Source organism: Xenopus tropicalis, chromosome 8, assembly GCF_000004195.4.
Source record: "Xenopus tropicalis strain Nigerian chromosome 8, UCB_Xtro_10.0, whole genome shotgun sequence".
In the NCBI taxonomy this organism is placed as follows: domain Eukaryota; kingdom Metazoa; phylum Chordata; class Amphibia; order Anura; family Pipidae; genus Xenopus; species Xenopus tropicalis.
The window spans coordinates 11,790,212-11,812,613 of NC_030684.2; the positions used below are offsets into that span (position 1 = coordinate 11,790,212).

Genomic DNA, 22,402 nt, shown 5'->3' on the forward strand with positions numbered 1-22,402 from the left:
GAAGAGCTCAGCCTAGACCTTCCGGCAACTGAAATATGTTGTGTGAGTGTTGGATGAAAACCCCCCCCATGGATCCCTCTGGTTTCAGGCCAGCCTTCGCATCACTAGTCTGCAGGTCAGTGAGGGGTCTGAACCGGACTTCACAGCATCATAAATTATTTATTATATTTATAAATTATTTTACAGCTTTAATCTCCACTGTATGCCATATACTGTCAGTTTCTGATATATATAAACATTAGTGAGCCAAAGTCAGATGATAAGAAGGGTGATATTTATGTGACAGGTAAACTTGATTCCCAGTTAATCTGGGAATTGTCCTTTGTCAGATACACGCTGGCCTATGTCATTTGCTGCCCTTCGATACCTGAGTGCCGAGGAGCCAGAGAAGGAGCACTTCAGACTGTGTTTTCAGCTATTATTAGATTGGCCCCTTGAGACTTAAGTGCAAGCCCACAAAGGAGGCAGGTTATACTGAAAATATAGCTAGATTTGCCATTTTTTTAAGCCCCCCTTGCCAAACAAATGTATAACATAGTTGTCCTTATGCTCAAGTATTTCAGAATTATATGTTGAAGGCAATTCTTAAATGAAACTTTTTAAATGTTATCTTGTTTTGCAGGACACTGGATGGAAGAAGGCTATAAATCCTGACCACTGCCCCAACATGTACGAAGAAATGCAAAGCCTTGCAAATATCCTTCAGTCTGACATCGGCCAAGATATGCGGGTCCACGATAGCACCTTTTTGTGGTTTCTTCCCTACGTTCAGTCTGTGATGGATCTCAAGGAACTGGGGGTGCCGTATATCATTGAGGTCATCCATCATCTTTATTTTGAAATCAAGGATGTCCTTAATCAGAGAGTCCAGCAATGCGATAAAGTTACAGAACTGTTTGTTTTAGTTTTGGTATCCATCATTGAGCTGCACAGAAATAAAAAGTGCCTTTATTTGCTTTGGGTCAGCTGTCATAAATGGGTCGAAGCTTTGGTAAGATGCTCTCTGCTTCCGGCCAAAGACATGCAAGCCAAGACTACTCCAAAAATACCGTATGGCCTCACCTGCTCTCCTACACAATCTAACTCATCTATTCAGTACGCTTGCCTCCAATTGATAAGAAGCATCCTGCGAGAAGGCTGCCAGCTTGGGCAGCAAACTACTTGCATGCAATACCTTGACAAACTGAATCTTGTTCTTAGGGGAAATATGTCACGGACCTTCGAACTCAACAACAATGAGGTTCGAGATTTGCAAGCATGTTTGCGGCAAGTTATAAAAATCATTAAAGACAAGGCTTCCACCGCTCCAAGTTCAACTTTGGAGCAGAACACAAATAGGATCGAGTCGGTTCCTTTCATTAAAAGTGAAAGTGTTGATGATGATGACGATGACTGGTATGGAGCGAGCAGTTCTTTAGAAAAACCTTCTTCTGCAGTGAGTCCTACTGAGTGTTTTGATAGAGTATGTTGGCCTGCTGTCAAAAAGGAACCCCAGGAAGATAGGCCTTCAGAGCCAGAGTTAACTAGCTGCAAACCCAGCAGTAGTATTGCTGTAGAAATTAAAAAGGAATCTTCAGTCCAATCGGAACCTACACCCTCTGCCCTAACTGGGGAGCAGCAGAACCGAAAACCCAAAACGAATCTGAGTGAATTGAAATCAAAATTGTCCAAGGTACTAAAAAAATCTTCATTCAAAAGGCAGAATTCACTCCCTGAAAACACAAACCGAATGGACGAGGACAAGAAAAGCGTTGCCCCCGAATCCAACAACACATTTTTACCAGCTACTACATACATTAAGTCAGAGCCTCACGATCCTTTGTTTAAACAACCCTCCTGTAATGGTAATTCTAGTTGCAGTAGTGATAATGTTGCAGTGACTAAACAACTCCAACGTCTTTCTATAGAAAACCGGGTTCCAGAGGTGCAAACGGTTTCAGTGAAAAATGAACCTCTGCTAGAGGACAGAAAAGCTCTCTCAAAAAACCAAATATCGGCATTAAAAAGCTTTGAAAGAAGTAGCTCAAAGCCTGTATCAGAGGTCTGTGAATCATCTAGCCCTGATGATGATGATAACGTTCCTCTGTTTGAACTCCGGAAAAAGCTTTTAAAGAAAAACAAGGAACAACTGACAGATTCGCAAGTGGACCGAGACCTTGATTCCTTATCCATGGCAGCACAGGCAAAGTTTTTGGACTTTGACTCAAGTCAAAGTGTCCTTTCACAGGACCAAAGCCCGATTCAGAGGAAAGTTAAGGGGACTGCTAGATCTCCCAATATTGATAGCTCATCGTCTGAGACAGATGTATCCTTAGATCAGATTATTACTATCTCTGATGATTCAGAAGATGAAAAAAAGCCAAGCATTTCCTCAGTTAAATCTGAGAAGACGAGTCCCAAAGTCTGCCCTTCAACGTCAACTTCAGAATTTTCAAAGCGAATTGCCGAGGCCCAGATAAAACCTGAACCACCACCGCCTCTGACATGTGAAGACTATGATTCACAGTTCTTTGAGTTTGAAACTGAGGATGAGGTATTTTCTGTGTGGCAAGACCCTGATGTTGACCAGAAAGAGCCAGTAATAGCTCCATTACACAGTGAAGCTGCCAAACCACCAATTTCTGATCCCACTGGTAATGATCTGAATAATGAATTTGACCAATGGGGTTATGACACAGATGACATTTCAGATGATGTTCTAGAAAAAGCTGCTGAGGCTGCTGAGTTAAGTGATTCCAAACCAAGTAAAGGTCTTCAGAAAAAACCTAAAGCCAAGGGTTCCGAAGGAACTTTTTCAGTCAAGGGGGTCAGTTCCAGCTCATTTTACAGAAAAGATGTGCCAATTGCAGCTAAACATAAAGAGAAAGCAAATATACATACCAGTCCAAAGAAAACATCTTCATTATCTTCCAAGGTGGTACGTGGCAAAAAAACTGAAACTGTTGTTGCCCAAAAAATTATATCCAAATCTAAAGCAAACCGAACCAAAAGCCCCTTGAGATCACGAGGAGAAAATGTAAGGCGTGAAAATCTCATCAGAACGTCACCTGCTGTAGTACCCCCAAAGAAAATTCGCATGGCACCTGAGCCATCTTCCACAGCAGAAAAACTTGGCTTCAAGAAAGCGCCGCGAAAAGCTTTCGACTTGTCTCAGCGTTCGTTGGATAGTGTAGCAGAGCTTCGGAACCATGGCAAAATGGCAGGGTTTGTGGAGCCGAAGAAAACAAAAGCCAAGCTTATTTCCCCTCAGTCTTTATTGGTTAAATGTAATAAAAAAATGTTGGCTTGTCAAGATCTTCAGTTTTACCGTCAGTCCAGACCAAATGTCCCTGGAAAAAGAAAACAAGCAGAAGCCTTGGAGGACGGCAACCGAAAAATTGAGAATGCTGCACACAAAATAGATAAAAACGGGACATCATCTTCTAGGCATTTCCAGGCCACCACGAGCCATGCTGAGGCTATCTCAAACAAACCCAGAGATGAACGGAAGCTAAGCATTAGCAATGAGCACTTGGAAATAAGCAGAACCTCTTCTAATAAGTCTACAGCTCAAAATGGGGAGATATCTTTGAACTCTAAATTGGAGAAATCTAGCAGTCACGTATTGGAGAAATTAGTGACTTCTGCTGATGATAATGCCTTTGTTTTGCCTCCAACAAATGAAAAAGAATCTAATAATTACGAAGACGATTATGATTTGTTCTTAACTCAAGCTGATCCAGTTGACATGGAGATGTGTTCACAAGTAGAATATGACATCGACCTTGATGAAGGTGGTGCATCCAGAGTTTCTGATTTTTCAGGGTCAGATGCTGAATTGCCCAAACTAGCTACAGGGTCTGGTACCGAGCTGCCCAAAATGGGATTAAATGATGGGGTGCCCAAATGCAAATATACAAATTGCACGGAAATGGTAAAGGTTGCCGGAGATCATTGTCCTAAACACATGCCTCCTGAAAAAGCAGATGACCATCTGTTTGCCAAACCAGGCTTGCCACCATCTGTTTCCAAACCTTCCACTACTAAAGTGTTTGCTTCTAGCAACACTTCCAGGACTGCAAGTCTTACAAAGGACCTGGAAAACTTCCCAAGGCCACAAGGTATCCTCAAGGCTAAACCTCAGTCCGCCAAGGCTCCTGTACCAAAACTGCCCAAACCATTGACTGTCCAAAACAGGGCCTCAGACACAAATAGTGTCTTGCAGCCTCTAATTAATCAAAGTAATGTTCCTTCCAAGCCAAGTTACTCAGCAGTATCAGAAGCTGGAAAGTTACGTCCATACGCTGCCCAGAAACCTCTCCAACAGCGTGACCAAGGTTGGCTTATGAGGGAGCTTCTCCAGTGGAAGTTTGAAATGTTTGACAACGTATCTCGGTTTGGACCCCCCAGTAACCTCTGCCAGCTACCGCTTCTAAAAGTACCCATCAAGTTTTCAAGCTATGAAGAATACTTCAACGTATTTTTCCCCTTGATGCTGCTTAATACTTTCGAATCGGTAAGTGCTCTCCTGATACATAACATCTGTTTTTTTTTAATGTTTCTTTTGGAAAAGACGGGAGATGTAGTTTGTCGATTAAAGTGATAGTGACCATTTGCAAATTCTCTGGATGCCTTGGCCCTTCCAGGGTTTTCTTTCATAGTCACGTAGTAGTGTATAAATTCATATTTCATGAGGTTTAATATGGACGTCCATCAAGTTCAACCATTAAACCTCTGGCCATGCTACCCATCGTTGGCATCAATGGGAATGGTCTATTGGAGACAGGTGGATTTCAGCACAAAAAATGGATGTATTTAGGCCAAACTCTATCTGTGCCAGAGGTGGCAGACGATTTCTATTACAGTCAATGACCGTCATCATGACCAGTGATGAGCAAAGCTGTCCCATTTCAATTTGCTTAAAAACTTGCATTGAAGTCAACGGGCGGTTTTTCACAGCAACTTTTTCATTACTGGACATTTTTTTTTTTTTTGTGCCCATTGAAGTCTGTGAGTATTTTTTGTGGCAAAACCTGCCGAAGAATTTCACTTATCGCTAATTATAACCATGTTTGGGCTGGAAAAACCACCAGTGGGGAATACCCAGAGCCTATACATCCCATCCATTAGCTATAAATAAGGGATAATAAGAATAATACACACCTGCACACATGGGACTTTTTAGGATGGAACATTTTGGTTGGCTGATACGTGGCCAAACCACGTCCTTCGGCCCAAATACATTGGAAGCCCAGTTAGAAGTACCTTCTAGACTGAATGATTCCAGAAAAATGACAGAAGCTTTATAAATGTGTTATGCACCATTGTTTTGGCTCTAGCTTTAAAATGCAAAACCTATAATAATACCCATAATGGTTTCTTTGCCCAGCTGGCCCAGGAGTGGTCCGTGAAACAAAAAGCCATCCATACTGATTTGTGCAAGCTACACCTGCAGAACTTCTGCCCTGACGGCCTGGTGAATCGGGGAGAGTTTCAGGGTAAGTGGCATTTTACTGTTTTGCCCTTGGGAGCTCGCTATTTCTTACATTTGTATGTTGGTACCAATGAATAACTGCCTTTGATTTAATTTACTTGGCCTTTAATATACTTATTTTTGATCTTGTGCTTTGGCAGTATGGTTCCGGGATGCTGATCTGTGCATGCAGCGACACCCAAAAGAAGATGACTTGGTGTTTCTCTGCATGCCAGAGTCTACCCCCAGCCTATCAGGGGAGGAAATGGTATCCCATGGTGCACGGGTATATCACACGGGTTACGTATCTCGCTTCAACCGCTCACATCGAACACAGAGCCGTAAGTATACACCTAACCTAGTTGTGCCGCAAAGCCCATAAATTCCATCTCATTGCTCACCAGTGTGTTAGTCTGGCTGACCGCCCTGTTTCATCCCATTTAGAGGAGAAGGAGCAGTACACATTGTGTGACCTGTGTATCCATACTCAGGGAAACTTGTCTGCCTTCCGGAACCAGCAAGTGCGGTGTGCCGTGATTGGGAGCTTGATCACCACTCAGAGGCAGTTCAGGGCGCTCCTCCAGTTGCAGAGAAATCCGCTGTTCAGGCCGATCATACTGCCCAATCCTGCAGACTTCATTCCTAGAGATAATGCAGCGAGCGAGAGCAGCTCCGTAAGTTTCACTTCCAGCCACAGGACACATCAGGGATAGTAAATGGTTCCAGTTCTGGCCATGAGAGGGTGCTGTTGTCAATATATGTATTATTTTACTCCAAAAACATATCAAGTCTCAAGTCTTATTTGGTAATAGGCCCCACCATACAGGCTAATTACTGGGGGCTTTTACTTTGTACTTTAAGTGCCCGCAGCCTCTATATGTTCTAGCCAATAACATTTCCATATGACCCCAATATCATTTTTATATCCTCTAACTTGGAGGAGACCCAAATAACTTAAATTGGCAGGACTTCAGGCTTCTCAGCCTGAATACATTTGTTCATTATGACAGAGAAGATGTTCCTTTTACTTCACGCAGCTTTAATCTGTGTTGGCATCTAGTGCCCAAGCTGCCAGCTCTCACTTTCAGATCTGTTTGATTAATACTACACTTATGTTCTTGCATACCCATACAGGACGTAAGGCACCTATACTAGGGCTGACCCTGCACAATATGGATCGGCCCACAGCCCAAATTGATGGCTACTGTATAAGGTGCCATACAATGTATGTGAGACTGTATCTGACCAGATATTAATCAAAGAGGCCATTGCATTGGTCCCATACAAGGACCAATAAGCTGACAACTTGGTCAGACTGAATTTATATCCAATGTCTGCATGTTTATGGGCAACTTTAGCACCAATATGTTTCCAAAGAATGTCAATGTGCAGCTATTATATAGACGTTTTTAATTCTAGGACCCTCGGGTAACTTTGCACTCTCCTTTAGTTCCCCAGTTTAAAGGAGTATAACAGCGATCAGAGGTACGCAATAGAGAAGGCCTACTCAATGGTGAAGCAACATCCACGACTGCCACGAATCTGCCTGATCCACGGGCCTCCGGGGACAGGCAAGTCCAAGACCATTGTGGGGCTCCTGTATAGAATCTTGATGGAGGTAAATCACATTTCTTTTCCTTTATAAAGAGAGATTTGCTTGCTCTCGTTCTCTAAAGCAGAACTGTCCAGCTATTTTTCATACGGTGGCCCAGAGGCCCAATAAAAGTTTACCGGATCTTTCAAGCAGTCTTGCGGTCCTGGTAAGGGCCATATCTGGTCTGTGTCCTTCAGCAGTTACAAGTCTTGTACCACCACTGAGTGAAAGTAGATAATATATATATAGGTTATACATCAATTGAGTGTTGGCAGCAAACGTCATATTTTATATAGGGCAATGGTAAACATGTGGGTTCTGGGGCTGCTGTAAGATGCCATAGACAGTCACTATTTATTGGGCCTGTGGGGGCCCCAGTGTATTTAAAATGCAAGGGCCTATTCTGAATCCCAGTCCGGGACTGCTTTCAGGTATCTCAAGAAGAGCAAAAGGTCATTCTCCCAGTATCTCACCATATCTTGGGAACCACTGCCCTTTTACTGCTCATTACACTTTTGAAATGAACCATTCATCTAACGAGCAGTCTCCCTGACCAGCTATTGTTTCACCCTCCCACAGAACGGCAGCAGCACCGTCCCAGTCCAGAACTTAAGTGCCAAAAACAAGCGCAACAGAGTCCTCGTCTGCGCTCCATCTAACGCGGCTCTCGATGACCTTATGAAAAAGATCATCCTGGAATTCAAGGAAAAATGTCACAATAAGAATACTCCTCTAGGTAATGGGATCTCTGGGTGTAGTCGTTTTGCTGACAAACCATATGATCATTGGTTGGTGGTACAAGATCCCAACCAAGTGATTTGGCCAATCGGCAGCATTACATTTTGACCACTCCTGTTCTCTGGTGAAGAGCAGCGGCGGTCAAAACACCATTGACTTTTGAAATTTGAGTTATTTGGGGTTTATTTACTTTTATTCTGGAATGCAGGAAATAACTGTTTATTCACTGTTAAGTAAGGGACTTACAGACACACTTCACAATGGAAGTTGCTCTTGGTTACATTGCCTCATAGCTGGAACTTCCATGCCCCCTCATGGTTTATAGTGGGCATATTTCTGTCATTCGAATAATCCACTCCTATCACTGCTAAAGTACTATAGTAGTATGGGATAGAAGGCTGCTGGATAAGGAACACCAGTCACGGCCCAGCGATGCTGGCATGGCTCTGGCGTAAAGAGTAGATTTATAGAAATCAATGCCAAATTGCAGCTTTTCTTTCCTTCTGAGTGTGATTGGATAGCTATTCTACACCTTGTCTCAAACCTACCCTGCATTTATCCGCTTATGACTGAAGGCAAGAATATTTACAGCGGGGTACATTGCAAATCATTGGAACCAGCCAATCACAACAATGTATAAATGTTAAAAATTGAACAACATTTTTGCCTTTACAGGGAATTGTGGAGACATAAATCTGGTGCGTCTGGGAGCGGAGAAGACCATTTCCAGCGATGTGGTCAAGTTTAGCCTGGACTGTCAAGTGAACCATCGGATCAGTAAGTACAATTGCCCTCTGCACTGTAGAACTGAAAACAGAATGTTCTCTCATAGTAGTGTTGATACTAGCCGCCTACCTCTGCCATTTAGCCCTTGATGTGTGAAAAGGAAAGGAAAACAAGCTCATATGTAAAGCCCTGCTTTATCTAAATAAACCATTTTCATATAAATATACTTTTTTTAGTAGTATGTGCTATTGGGTAATCCTAAATAAAAAAATCCCTGTCTGCCCTCGCCGTCTCTCCTTTGCTGCCCTCCTCCACCAAATGCTGCAAAATTAGGTATAAGGTGTGCATATGGGGAAAGGGCAGATGGTGGAGGCCCCAGACGGGGAGGTGGGCCTCGCACACCCCAGTCCAGCACTGATGCCGAGAGCCTGTCAAGATTTTCCCCATTATTTGTATTTTATAGTCTAGCATGAAAAGCAAATTGTGCAGTTCTGTTTGTTATTAACTGGATAAGCAGAAAGGATAGGACAGTGTGGGTCTAACGCCCGTATGACTGTGTGTGTTTAGCGCGAGCGCAGCAGGACCAGGAGCTGCACAAGAGGAAAGAATTGTTAGACAGGCGACTGGATGAGCTGAGCCGACGCCGTGCGTTGGAAAAGTGCAACAAAAACACCGTAAGTGTCCAATAAAATATATCCCACTGAATGCCGTTTTGATAGAACATTTGATCGAACGTTTTGATACCCTTCCTGCTGGCGTGGATAGAAAATAGTGGGCACCGCAGCAGATGACATTTTTCACAAACATATATTGAAACTGCTTCACCGTCAGGGCCTCCTATATCTATATGGGTGCCTTAGGGTGGGCTTTATAGTCACGCCCCTGTCCCTCTCTTAGTGACATGGTTTTCATGGTTTCCACTTATCCATTCATCCGTCTCTGGAACAGACGTGTGGAACTATTTCCTCATCTTGTATATATGACAAATGTGGTTCTTACAGTTTTCACTGTTCTGATGGGTTTGTGCTCTATATGCAGTGTGCACCGCTGGACGAGGAAATCGCCCGACTCTCCAAAGAACGGCAGCTTCTTGCTGACTCTTTAAAGTTGGTGAGTGGCCTTTAGTCCAATCGTTCGTATGTTATGAGGTCATACGTTGCATTATGTCGTTTCCTAATGACGCCATAGTGTCTGCTACTTGCTTCCCTTCTGGTTGGACTTCTATAATGCTTATAGATTTTGCTCTGATATCTTCAGCACTTCTTGCTTGCTATGACAGGGCTATAATGGGTTTATTCAATTGACCTGATTGTGATTGGTCTCCTTCCCGTGTAAAGGTGCGCAGGCGCCCACAGGAGCTACAGAGAACTATCATCTTAGAGTCCCACGTCATCTGCTGCACTCTGAGCACCAGCGGGGGCATCCTTCTTGAATCTGCTTTCAGGCAGCTTGGACAAGAGCCCTTTAGTTGCGTCATTGTGGATGAGGTGAGTGGCCAGGAATACCCAATCACAGACCATGCTAATGAGTGGGCTGCTAGTAGGAGAGTCTCATTGCTTTGGATAGTTATGTCTGTATGTTGTTTTTAACCTCATCCACTGTCACTCAGCCTGTGCTTACTGTAATAGCCAGAAATATGGCTCAATATGTTATCCAGTCCCACTGTACAATAAAAGTGTGCATAAAGCTGGTATTTTCATTCTTCTTTCATAGGCCGGCCAGTCATGTGAAGTAGAAAACCTCATTCCTCTTCTCCACCGATGCTCTAAACTGGTTCTGGTTGGAGATCCAGAGCAGCTCCCACCCACAGTGATCTCTATGGTAAAATTGGCCAATTGCAGTGGTCTTTCCTTCTCTTTGTATAGAGTGTATTCATGCATAGCAATCTGGGCTGGACATCTGTGGCTTTGCCAATGCAAACACAACCTGGGAAGGCAAAGCTATTTGCATGGAACCTTGCTGTCCCATCACTTCACTTGTCTGAGAACCTGAGCTGTATCCCAGGGCAAATTAACTTTAACTCTTTGCTCTCCCTACAGAAAGCAGAGGAACTTGGCTACGGGCAATCCCTCATGTCCCGCATGTGCAGTTTTCTGGACTCTACGGGTACCAAGTCTCCGGTGCTGCATCTAACTGTGCAGTATCGCATGCACCCCGACATCTGCCTCTTCCCATCTCATTACTTCTACAAGCGCATGTTAAAAACAGACCGGTAACTAGCGCAACAAATCTCTGGGTTTACGCTGAAGGGGCTGTTGTGGCATTGTGGGAGGAAACTTAGTGTTTGGCTTGTTGTCCTGCAGAGCGACCGAGGAAGTGCGGTGCTCCTCCGATTGGCCTTTCCAGCCGTATATGGTGTTTGACGTTGCTGATGGATTTGAGCAGAAAGAGCGAGAGTATGTTTCACCCTAGGAACTGGTCCTATGCCTACATATATTAGTTCTCAGTCTATAGCACCTTCTTATATATGTCCCTCAACCAGAGCCCCGTCTGCTCTCCTTGTATTAAGGCGTCATGCTTTTCTATCTTCCCTTAGATCATTTTGCAACCCTCAGGAAATCAAAGTGGCCGTGGCACTCATCAAGCTCATTAAAAGCAGGAAAAAGGAGTTCTGTTTCCGAAACATCGGGGTGATCACCCCATACCGGGCGCAGAAGATGAGGATCATTGAGGAACTCAGGAGAGCTTTCGGCAATGACATCCGGTGAGTGGAATAATGATTTGACACCTAAAGCGTATACTAAAGTAGGGCTGTCCAACTGGGGACCTGCAGGCTGGATGTGGCCCTTCAGGAGTGTTTTTAGACCCCAGTTTGTTCAAGGGCTTTACAGCCATCATTATTTTAATATAACATAGCCAGCTACACGTGTAATGTTGCACAGTGCTGCATCTCTCTTTTCTCCGGGTCACTAAATGAGAAGATTTTTGGATAATACCGTCACCCCACATGGTGGGTCAAATCTGACAGCCTAGGGCAACAAGTTTTTCTGCTATTGTCATGCCATAATCAAATCTTCCACTTGGTGGCAGCAGTAGACTACAATAAAATCTATGTTTTAAACATTAAAGGGAAAGGATCGCTGAGAAACAGGGGAGCTATGGATAAAAGCCCATGGCACTGAGGCCAGAAACATGTTGGCATAATATATACTATCCTGCTTATGACAGAAACAAAAGGTTTTTATTTTGTGTTTCCTTTCCATCAGAAGGTTAAGGTCCAACTATTTCAGTAAAATCCTCGCAACGTTTTTCTTTTTAAGGCCGGGGGAAGTGGACACTGTGGACGGTTTTCAGGGTCGCCAGAAGGACTGCATCATTGTGACATGTGTCCGTGCCAATTCTACCCAAGGTGGCATCGGGTGGGTAACCTTAACCATCACTCTTATATACATATATCCCCTGTACATAGTTAGTATCTCCTCTTATTAACTGATTCCCATACCATTTTCCTTTAGGTTTTTGGCCAGTCGTCAGCGCCTAAATGTGACGATCACGCGAGCCAAATTTAGCCTTTTTATCTTAGGAAGCCTCCGAACCTTAATGGTAAGTAAGGGAACCCATGAGTTCTACTAACAGCGACAAAATTCTGCCCAGTACAGGGGTGCTTTACAGACTGGGTGTTTTCTGTTATACAGTGGGGGGCACTAATATCAGGCATTACAGTGGGAGGGTAGAATCAATACTTGTCCCAGAGAGGTTTTTAATCTTCTCCCTGTTCTTGAGTAATCAGTGGATAGCCTCGTGCCAATAGCTACATCAGATCTTGTATCGGTCATAGTAAATATTTCTTCTGTTAAGGGGGTAATTAAACAGTGACTATGTTTTTTTATTAACGCAGGAGAACAAGGACTGGAATCACCTGATCCAGGATGCACAGAGAAGGGGGGCTCTGATTAAAACCAGAGAGGAACACTACCAGAGGGACGTCGGCAAGATCCTGAAGCTTAAGCCCGTGGTGCAGAGAGCTCCGATCCATCCGAACAGCCGACCAGAGGAGAAACAAAAGGACAGTTCCGCCCCACCTCCCCGCATAGAGCCTCCTAAGGAGACCACCCAGCCCCCAAGAAAACCTCTCCCTGCCCCTTCACGACCTGTGATCCACCCAGCTGTAGACTTCAGAAGGGATTCTTTTAATACCCACAATGCACCCAGTGGTTCAGCTGTCGGTCCCCTACCACCTGCTCCAAGATCTAAGCTTCAAGACCCTAGGCTGGCACGTTGGCAGGAAACAAAAACGGACACAAGTCCCCCAACGACATTGGATTCGAATGCCCGAATTAGCACCCACAGTTCCCATCCCTCTTCCTCAGTAGCCGGCGGCTCACACCCGGCACGTAGAGACTCCCGAGCGGTAAGCGATGGCAGCAGGAGCAGTAACAGCTGGAACAGAGACCGGGACCGGAGGCACAAAAGGACTTCTGAACTAGATAAGGACTCCAAGAGAAGAAAGCTGTCTGATTAGAAGTGTTATTAGGCTTTCTTTAAAAAGTTGGAACATTTCACTTGCGGTAAACTACTGTCTTTATACGGCGGTGGTTTTTGTGTCAAAACCACTGGGTCTGCAGAAACCCCTCCCCATGCAAAGGAATCCGTGACCTCGGCCAATGGGATTGTTGTACAATAAATGTAACTAACAATGTAAATTAGTGCTGTAGATAGTGTAAACTGGAATCTTAAATAAGCGTATGTATATTTTTTTTAATATTATATGGTGCACACAACTGTTGTGCCTCTTTAAATGGCGTAAGGAATGTCCGGCGGTAAACTCACCCCCTTTTTTTTTGTTGTTAAACCTTGAAATCGCTACTGCTCTTAACTTCTCTATGGAACTTACTTTTAAAGGGAAAATATCACTAGGATACAAACGTTTTCTACTTGGTGGAGATTATTGGTATAGTTGTAAAGGCGGCCATACCCGGCTGGCAGTAGGTGGTACCAAACTGATCAACCCGTGTGCTCTTATAATTAAAACAATTGCAGCTCCTCTTAACTTCCATAGCTGCCAATTAGGGATGCGCCGAATCCAGAAGTCTGTTCGGGATTCGGCTAATATTTGACCTTTTTTGGCAGGATTCGGCCGAATCCACGCTCCTGGCCGAGCCGAACCCGAATCCTAAAACTTACGTGACTTTTTGTAACGTAAAAATGAAAGTTGAACGTTTTTAACCCTACTGAAACCTAATTAGTGTGTGCTAATTAGATTTCAGTTCGGTATTCGGCCGAATCCTTTATGAAGGATTTGGGTGTTTGGCCAAATCTGAAAAAGTGCATTTGGTGCATCCCTACTGACCAACAACGGTGCTTCATCGGCAGATTAGATTCCCCATTGACTAACCAATTTCTCTAGTACGTGGGTATTGGTCTGGATTGTTGCATATATGTATACGGTGGCCTAACAACCCATATATGTACGACCAGCTTTACTCTGCTTTTGAGAACTATCCTCGACCGTCTAAATTGCAGCTCTTTGATACAGACCCAGTTTGACAATAATATATTTATATATATATATATATTATAAATAAATAAACCTTTGCAGTTTCTTGACAAGTTTTTACTGCAAATGAGTTTTACTTTGGGTTACGCTCTTCGTTGTTGCCACTTTTCCAAACCTTTGTGCAGGGCTGTGGATTTGGTACATAAATCCTTCGACTCCTCCATTTATTGTACATTTATGACTCTATGTACCCCCAGATTGCTTCTGACTCCACAGGCCCTGCCTTTGTGTATTAGTAATAACTTCGGACACAATGTGCGGCATTTAGCTCAACGCGTTTGATGGAGAAGGCGGTTCTGTCGTACTTGGGACGGAAAATTGCTTAGGAAACATTAAAGTCTTTCCCTTTCTTTGTTTGTATAAAAGCTGACTGTACCATAATGAGGGGGCCTTAGAAATAAAGGCTTCTTTTGTAGTCTATTTACTTTGTATAGTAGGGTGAGTTCTGTTATTGGAGGTATGTAAACCCATTGTGGTTTTGATTTCCCTGTGCTAGTGCTTAGCTGTCTTTTTCCAGCTGCTCTTCTATTGTCTCCGGTTTGATTGGGGGTAACGATTTTTTCTTTTTCCAAGTCTATTGGGCCTTTAATTTGAAAAGGGACATGTTCATCACATAAATATGGTGTGATAGAAAGCCATCGATGGATCCCTGAGCCTGGATACGGTTCAGTGAAATGCCTTGGAAGGCCACATCTGGTTAGCAGCATGGTGTTGCATAGTATTACCGTTCCAGCTATTTGCCAGAAACCCACCAACCTCTGCTCTCATATTGCTGACTGAATGGTTGAGTCTTCCCATAACACTCTGTTTCTCTGTTTGGTTTCAAGCAATTTCACAATATACATTGATTAAACATATGCAGCCTTTTCATCATTTTTAATGCAATAGAATGGTTTGGAACAGTTTTCTAATCCCCGCCCCCTGTTCCCCTGCTGATCTGACTACTTTGGGACTGAAAAACAAAATGTAACAGTAGTCGACTATCCTCAGCCCACCTTCATTCTGCATCCTCCCAATCCCATAATTCCCTGTACACCTGATCTTGAAAAGGAAAAGAAAATCCCAGTGCAATGCATTATGGGTTATGTAGTTCCTGCATGCTGTCTGTATACTCTGGAGAAGTTGTTACAATTTGTAACATCAACGTTTTAGTCCCTCCTCCCCATCCAGGATATCACATGATACAGAAAGGGAAGAACTGTTTTGCAGCTGGATTTCAGCACATAGAAATGGTATTTTCAACTTGTTTTAATTTCTAAGGTTCCACTTGCCTTATCAACTAGTGCTAGACTAAAACAGTCAGAATAGAAATATAAGAAATTAAGATACAAGAAGATACAAGAGCAATTTTGTTTTAGTTGCAGAGTGTTGCTGACCCTTGCATCCGGGCAGAAAAGGCCAGAGTAGATATATTATTAAATACCAAAAAAGAAAAAGACCAACCGCAATATCGGCGTCATACTAAAAGTTCATTTGAATGTGAATTTCCCTTAAAGATTACAGCTTATTTGGACCCATGTTGTCTTCTCTACCAGCAAAGAGTGCCCAAACTTAGCCGTGTTATCCACCATTGCTGAAATTGGGATCTCGACCCGAAACTCTACCTGTACCGGCAATGTCAGGCTGATTTCATATGGACAACATACTCTTGTTTAGTTACGTAATTTGGATTGCTTCGACCAGGCTACCCCATGATCTCTCCGATGGTTGAGCATGAGTGAATTGGCCAGTCAAGGTTTTGATTGGACAGCACAAGCGTATATTGAAAGCAATAGGAAAACTTTGTCGAAACATAAACTGTAGCACTTACCAGTTTTGGACGTCAGTTGGTGTTTTCAACTCTCTGTTCATAATGAACAGCGCCATGTATGAAGAGCACTAACAGCAAAAAACTGGATGAAGATAATTACTGGTGCAAGATGGAACAAAATGTCTACTTCTCCTGTGATGATACGTACTACATCACACACAGGTTAGTTGCTTAAGAGTTTAATAGTGTATATTAAGGGGCTGTGTTTGGTCCTTGTGGACGTTGTATAGTGTAACATTTTGCTATTCCTTTACATACAAAAACTAATGAAAATCAATACCTTGTGCTGACCTGCCAGTTATTTGTATCTGGTTCTTAACTGGTGTGTTCTGTTACTGTAGGTACCTGTAATTCAGTCTCAAAGTACATCCTATAGAACATGCAAGTACAAGGCACCAGAGATCTCAGCACTGCAGTCAAGTTGATACATAGATGTACACAGGGCTGTGGAGTCGAAAGCTATTTTGAGGACCTGGAGTTGAAATTTGAAGCAGTTTTGGGTACCTGGAGTCGGAGGTAACATAAACTGAGGAGTCGAAGGATTTGTGGACGGACTCCACAGCCCTGAATGTACAGAAGAAGGGGAAATCATAGCCTAGGTAGAATATTTTCAGAGGACTTTTTGAGATGGAGAGGGGTAAAGTGGTCCGTGATATGTGTAATTATCAGAAATGTCAGAATTAGTTGGGTCAGATACCTGTAATTCAGTCTCAAAGCCAAGAGAGTACATCCTATAGAACATGCAAGTACAAAGCACCAGAGATCTCGGCACTGCAGTCAAGTTGATACATAGATGTACACAGAGCTGTGTAGTCGGAAGCTATTTTGAGGACCTGGAGTTGGAAGCAGTTTTGGGTACCTGGAGTCGGAGGTACCATAAACTAAGGAGTCGAAGGATTTGTGGATGGACTCCACAGCCCTGGATGTACAGAAGAAGGAGAAATCACAGCCTAGGGTAGAATATTTTCATAGGACTTTTTGAGATGGGGAAGGGTAAAGTGGTCCATGATATGTGTAATTATCAGAAATGTCAGAATTAGTCGGGTCGGTTACAGTGAAGAAACAGGAATAGCCGATCGCTACACTCCATAGGGGAAGAACGGAGTAAGTGCTGTAGTCGGGTCTAACTTGGAATCTACATTAAACTTTAGAGCTCATTATTAAACTCAGACAGGTATTAAATCCACATTTGACTTTGGGCTACAGAATTTGAGTATAGAGGCAATGACATATAACTGTCGTAGTCTGATGTGGTCACTTAAGTTGGCCCTACATTGATCTGCTTGTTTGTCGAGGTCGGCAAGGAGGGGATACTTCCCCGATTGGCCTACCTTGAAGCAGGTGATAGGGGTCGGCAAGGAGTGGATATTTCTCCAATGTGAAGCAGGTGACATTGGGTTGATTGGATCATTTGGAGCTATGCTGGCTGTCAGATCAAGGACGATATCAATGTGCAGATATTGTCCTTGATTGGACGGGAAAATCAAACCAGCCTGATTGACATCTGGACGATTTTCGGCAGGTATTGGTCAGACAGGCCCGTTGGAGGGTCCCATAGGCTAGTGACTCATTCCCTCACAGCCACTGAATGGCCACCTTACTGTCATAAGAAGTGTCCTCATACTGCGCAGGAAAACAAAATGGCCACCAAAGACGATACAAATGAGAAGAAGCAGACAGGATTAGTGTTAATACACAACTGCTTTACTTTGGATATTTTCCACATGTGTGTAAGATAAAGCCTTCTCTCTCTCTCTCTCTCATTTATAGAACATTGAAACAAAAATAGTTCTCTACAAAAAAAAAATCTTTCAATATACAATATATTTATAGCTTTATTCATTTTGCACTTTGCCTTTCTGGTATATCTGTATATTTATATTTGAGATTTGTGTCGGAGTGAGGCAGTCCCACATCATTTCTTTGTTTCTTGGATGGGCGTATTATATTCAAGGCATTTTGATCGCTACTAGTGGTTACGTCCCACTGACGATACAAGGAAGTGCCACCTACGGCCCTTCTTAAGGACTGTGGAACATGGGGCAACTTTTGTGCTTTGGGTACTAGGTTCGAATCCAGCCAGGGCTGTTTTTGCTGTATTTACGTGGGTTTCCTTTGGGTTCTCTGGAACCCTCCCACACTCCAAAACATACAGGTAGGATAAGTGGCGCCTGATAAAACTGACCCTATTGTGTTTGAATGCAATTGTAAATCTGCTGGGGCAGGGACTGATAATGTTTTTCAGTAGCTCAGGATATGGTTCGAAAATGACCCTCATCTGCTGTGGCAGTCGCCAAAAAGACTTCATGCAAACCCTTAAGGTGGCCATACATGGGCCGATTGTAGCTGCCGATATGGGTCCCTTAGACCGATTCGGAAGCTTATCGGCCCGTGTAGGGGCAGCAACGACGGGCCTGCCCGACCGATATCTGGCCTGAAATTGTCAAGATATCGATCTGGCAGGTTAAAAAATTTAGTCGCATCGGCTCGTTGATGCGGACCCGAACTGACAGCACCCATTGCCATCGTTATAGTTTGATTGTTTGACCGAATTAGCCTAAATTCGCCCGATATCGCCCGCCCGTAGGTGGGGATATCAGGAGAAGATTCGCTCACTTGGCGACCTCGCCTAGCGAGCAGATCTTAATGTGTATAGCCACCTTTTTATGCCAAGCAACAGGCACTTGCATGAGAAGTGGGAGGAGAAATGCTGAATGTTTTTGCACCACCCCCCGAGCTACTAAAACCTGGGGCCTCAAGTGTCCTAAATCTTAACGTGCCATTGCCCTAATACTCTACTATGCATTGTTTCCATGTTATAATTACAGACCAAGTCTACTTGTGGTACTTCCAGCCAATGCCAGTTTGATGTAATCGCTGCCATAGTAACGCTCAAACTGCCTTGGTCGCCATGTCTTTTAACAGCAAAGTAATTAGTCATAATGTCACAGTGGAAATGATTTGTCACATTTGTATTCCTGTGTTTCAAAAGTCTTCAAAATGGATGTATCAGAAGTCAGAAGTCCTTCATTTTTTTTTGGTACCAAGAAAACGAGTGGTCGATGAGGTGGTGACACAATCTTCATGGCAGAAAACAATGGACTTGATAAATGGGACTGCAAATTTTCAAAAAAGCTTAAATAAAAGCTGGAATTGGGTCCGTTGGAACAGACGGGCAATTTTCATTACACAAGGAAACCGCAAACAGTCAGAGCCAAAAATTAGATTCATACGCCTTCTGTTGTTATGTGGTCGGAATTCTGAAGTGGAAACCTTTTGCATCTTATACGTCTATCTATTTGAAAGTCCTCGGGGATTTTTTTAATGTTCTTTTGGCACGGGGTCCAGTTTCAACAAGCTGAGGTTAAGTGTCCTCTTTTAAAATATATGGGTGACCCCTTTAAAAAGAAAAAGTGTCAACATTCTCTGTGTTCCTCAGTGATAATATCCCCCTACCAGGTGTCTACTATAGGAAGAGATTAAAGTGACAACCACCTTTCTAAATTCAGTACGGATCAGGCTGGTGAACATGTCTATTGCCATCTGGCAAAAGCCCAAAATTGTGGTTAGAGATTTCCCCCCCGAGCCAGTCCAGTCTCCGATAAGGTGACCATAATACCATCCTCATGGGGAGAGCAAATCGTTCACCGTAGACCACCCTGATTGCATCTTCTGCTCATGGTCTTCAAAGACATCACTGGGCTTATGAAAGCTTTTCAGATGTCTTGTGTGAAAAGGCAATAAGGCACTGCAGAAGCTGGGTTACTATCAAACACCACCCCTATGGTTCTCCATAACAGGGGCTTATCTGACACGTTGACACACCTCCTGCAGTGTTCTTATCCAGCCACATTTTTACGGATTTAAATGTCCACCATGCTTAGCATCAGTGTGCAAACGAGGAGAAAGAAAGAGCCGGCCAACATGCCGGAGGAGGAGTCACAGTTCCTGTGGCTGGAATCGCATTTGACGTCCTGACACAAGGCTCCTTTGAAGCCAGTTGGACATATACATCGCTGTCCTTGGTGGCAGGTACCTCCGTTCTGGCAAATCAGGAGTTCCTCGTCGCAGACGTTGGCTAGAAAAAAAATCAAGACAAGCTGAACCACCATTTACGAGAGACATGTCGAAAACAGTGACTGCATTTCTGAATTAAGATTAGTCAAAGGAAAAAGTAAAGTTGCTTCATGGGAAAGACTCAGCTAGAACTATAGATACACTATATGACAGTGGTTCTCAACCTGTGGGTCGGGACCCCTTTGGGGGTCGAACGACCCTTTCACAGGGGTCGCCTAAGACCATAGGAAAACACATATTTCCGATGGTCTTAGGAATAATTTTATGGCTGGGGGTCACCACAACATGAGGAACTGTATTAAAGGGTCGCGGCATTAGGAAGGTTGAGAACCACTGCTATAAGGCAAAACATATCCAGACCCTCGGCTGAATGACCTCCATGATTACTGTGGAGATACAAACAGGAAGCAGAATCAGCACAGGAACTTTTCATAAATATCATGGGGTTTTTATGGGTGAGCAGAGGCAAACAAAGCTAACCATCACCATGTGTAATGACAAGTGGTAGTGTGTAAATGTCAATGCATTGATCGCTGGAGCAGTGAACATGCTTCCTCTGGAATGATACATTTCCCCATCTAGCAGCCTTAGAGAAAACACTAACTGCCTGTTTAACTAATGCCACTAATGTCGTAAAGTTCGTCGAAGAAGAAATAATGTTCTGGGGATGTTTCCATGGTTTGATTGAGGGCCTCTGGTTCCATTGACATTGACAGAGTACAATGACACTCTTGACAATTCCATGCTTCCTACATTGGGGAACAGTTTGGGGAAGGCCCTTTCCTATATCGGCACAATAATGTCCCCATTTTTAATGGGTTTGATGAGATGGAAGCAAAAGAAGTTGAAAGACGTGACGGAGAGAACCCTGACCTCAACCCATCTAGAATTCTGACTACAAGCTTGGCCTAATAACCAACATCAGTGCCGAACCTTAGTAATGCTCATATGGTGCATGGAAGCAAATCTAACCAGCAGTGTTTCAACATCTAATGGGAACCTTCCCAGTAGGTGGGAAGTTGTAGCAGTAAAGGGAGGACCTTGTTCATATTAAAAAAACCTCGGTTTCCGAGAAAGACTTTGGACAACCATCTTGATTTTTTGCTGACTTAATGCTCTCAAGATTCAGTTCTTAAGGTTCAAGTTCTATTTAAATAACTGAACAGTGCTGAAACAAAGGATTCAGCTTGGCTTGTAGATACCGTTGCCTTTAAAAAAACAAAAATGAGTTGACTTTCCCAAGTAAGCCTCCTGCTTGTAACATTTCTTTCCTAATGGAATGGCAGAAAATTAGAAACAAAAAAATCGATAAAAGTGAGCATGTAAAATTACCGGGCAACATTTTTTATACCATCACTTAATATAGACCTTCTATTAATACGTGGATTAATCCATCAATGTGTTGGTTACTGAAATCAGTCACATTACGCTTGGCAGTGCGCCTCGTTTAAAAACCGTTAATTCGGGATCAGCGAGGGGGACGTATCAATCTCTCCGATGAAACTAAAGCTAATTTTGAATAGGGTTCGTATTTGGCTTCTGGACTGCAACTCGAGATTTCCATAAGCGTTCTTGTATCTATATATGTTCTTTTGAGTGCACCAATGAATGTTGACCTCCTCCCTCGGGCCATTTGCCAAGGGGGTCCTTATGGTGGTGTTTGATTACTCTTCTTTTACTCATTGCAGGGAGATGTCTGTTTCTCTCCACTTTTAGAAATATTTATGGGCAGTGACTGGGAAGGTCATTTGCCGACTTGTCTAATTAAGGTGGCCATAAACCTTTTGGGGAGGTCGCTAAACGACTGGATATTTCCACCGATATTGGAGTAATAGTTTGGCCAAATGATCAAATTACAACTACGGGAATAGAACCCGTCGGAGCAAGAACCACATCAATGAGCTGATGTGGTCCCCGATCCAACGGGAAAATCAAACCTGTCCGATCGACACCTGTTTCCTTCTTCATGTCTCTTTATCATCTTCTAAAACAATCCTGGTCTTTGTTAACTCATTGTGTCAGGGGGGTATTTTCTTTTTGCAATACTTACGTTGGCACCCTTGCCTCCAGTGGTACCCCGGCAGGCATTCGTCACACTTGGGGCTGATAGATCCTTTCCTGCACTCGCAGTAGCCGGTTTCATTGCATCGGTCGTGCAGAGAGCCCAGCTGGTTACAGTTACATTCTGCAAGGCAAGGTTGTGGCATTGTTAAGCATTTGCCCTTGAAAGCCTTAAGTAACACTAAGCCAAATAATCTGCTAAAAATATTTTGTTCTGTTTCTTTTTTTGCTTGCTGAGAGAATTCAATGCTAATTAGAAAACGTTCTTTTCCTCCGAGCATATTGTGAGTCTGAGAATGGGGGATGGATTTCCCTGTCCCAACGCCCACCCCAACAGCATTTTCTTTTGAAGTGGGCAAAATTCAAAACTTGGTGCAATTTGTCTTTTTGTTGTTACCCATGATGCATACCTTGCCCCCCCCCCCCTGAATTGCAGGTTCCGCACTG

At 43.4% G+C, this 22,402-nt stretch overlaps 2 protein-coding genes across 4 annotated transcripts in view; one reads left to right on the top strand and one right to left on the bottom strand.

The window, feature by feature from the left end:
• setx (senataxin) overlaps positions 1 to 14,864 on the top strand; it is a 36,140-nt gene extending 21,276 nt beyond the window's left edge. For both annotated transcript variants that reach the window (XM_002936175.5, XM_031890972.1), the window contains exons 9-25: positions 623 to 4,495; positions 5,369 to 5,477; positions 5,614 to 5,793; positions 5,897 to 6,126; positions 6,903 to 7,070; positions 7,626 to 7,782; positions 8,460 to 8,561; positions 9,078 to 9,184; positions 9,549 to 9,620; positions 9,848 to 9,997; positions 10,224 to 10,331; positions 10,550 to 10,722; positions 10,814 to 10,906; positions 11,047 to 11,214; positions 11,771 to 11,869; positions 11,966 to 12,053; positions 12,349 to 14,864. In XM_002936175.5, coding sequence (XP_002936221.1) covers positions 623 to 4,495; positions 5,369 to 5,477; positions 5,614 to 5,793; positions 5,897 to 6,126; positions 6,903 to 7,070; positions 7,626 to 7,782; positions 8,460 to 8,561; positions 9,078 to 9,184; positions 9,549 to 9,620; positions 9,848 to 9,997; positions 10,224 to 10,331; positions 10,550 to 10,722; positions 10,814 to 10,906; positions 11,047 to 11,214; positions 11,771 to 11,869; positions 11,966 to 12,053; positions 12,349 to 12,972 — 6,501 coding nt within the window. In that variant the 3' untranslated portion in view covers positions 12,973 to 14,864. The remainder of the gene's footprint in view (positions 1 to 622; positions 4,496 to 5,368; positions 5,478 to 5,613; positions 5,794 to 5,896; positions 6,127 to 6,902; positions 7,071 to 7,625; positions 7,783 to 8,459; positions 8,562 to 9,077; positions 9,185 to 9,548; positions 9,621 to 9,847; positions 9,998 to 10,223; positions 10,332 to 10,549; positions 10,723 to 10,813; positions 10,907 to 11,046; positions 11,215 to 11,770; positions 11,870 to 11,965; positions 12,054 to 12,348) is intronic.
• Positions 14,865 to 17,499: 2,635 nt separating this feature from the next.
• The window catches only part of ntng2 (netrin G2), an 87,933-nt gene continuing 83,030 nt past the window's right edge, over positions 17,500 to 22,402 (bottom strand). For both annotated transcript variants that reach the window (XM_004916668.4, XM_002936176.5), the window contains 2 exons: positions 21,945 to 22,079; positions 17,500 to 19,895 (listed from right to left, as the gene is read on the bottom strand). In XM_004916668.4, the coding sequence (XP_004916725.1) occupies positions 19,681 to 19,895; positions 21,945 to 22,079 (350 nt within the window). In that variant the 3' untranslated portion in view covers positions 17,500 to 19,680. The remainder of the gene's footprint in view (positions 19,896 to 21,944; positions 22,080 to 22,402) is intronic.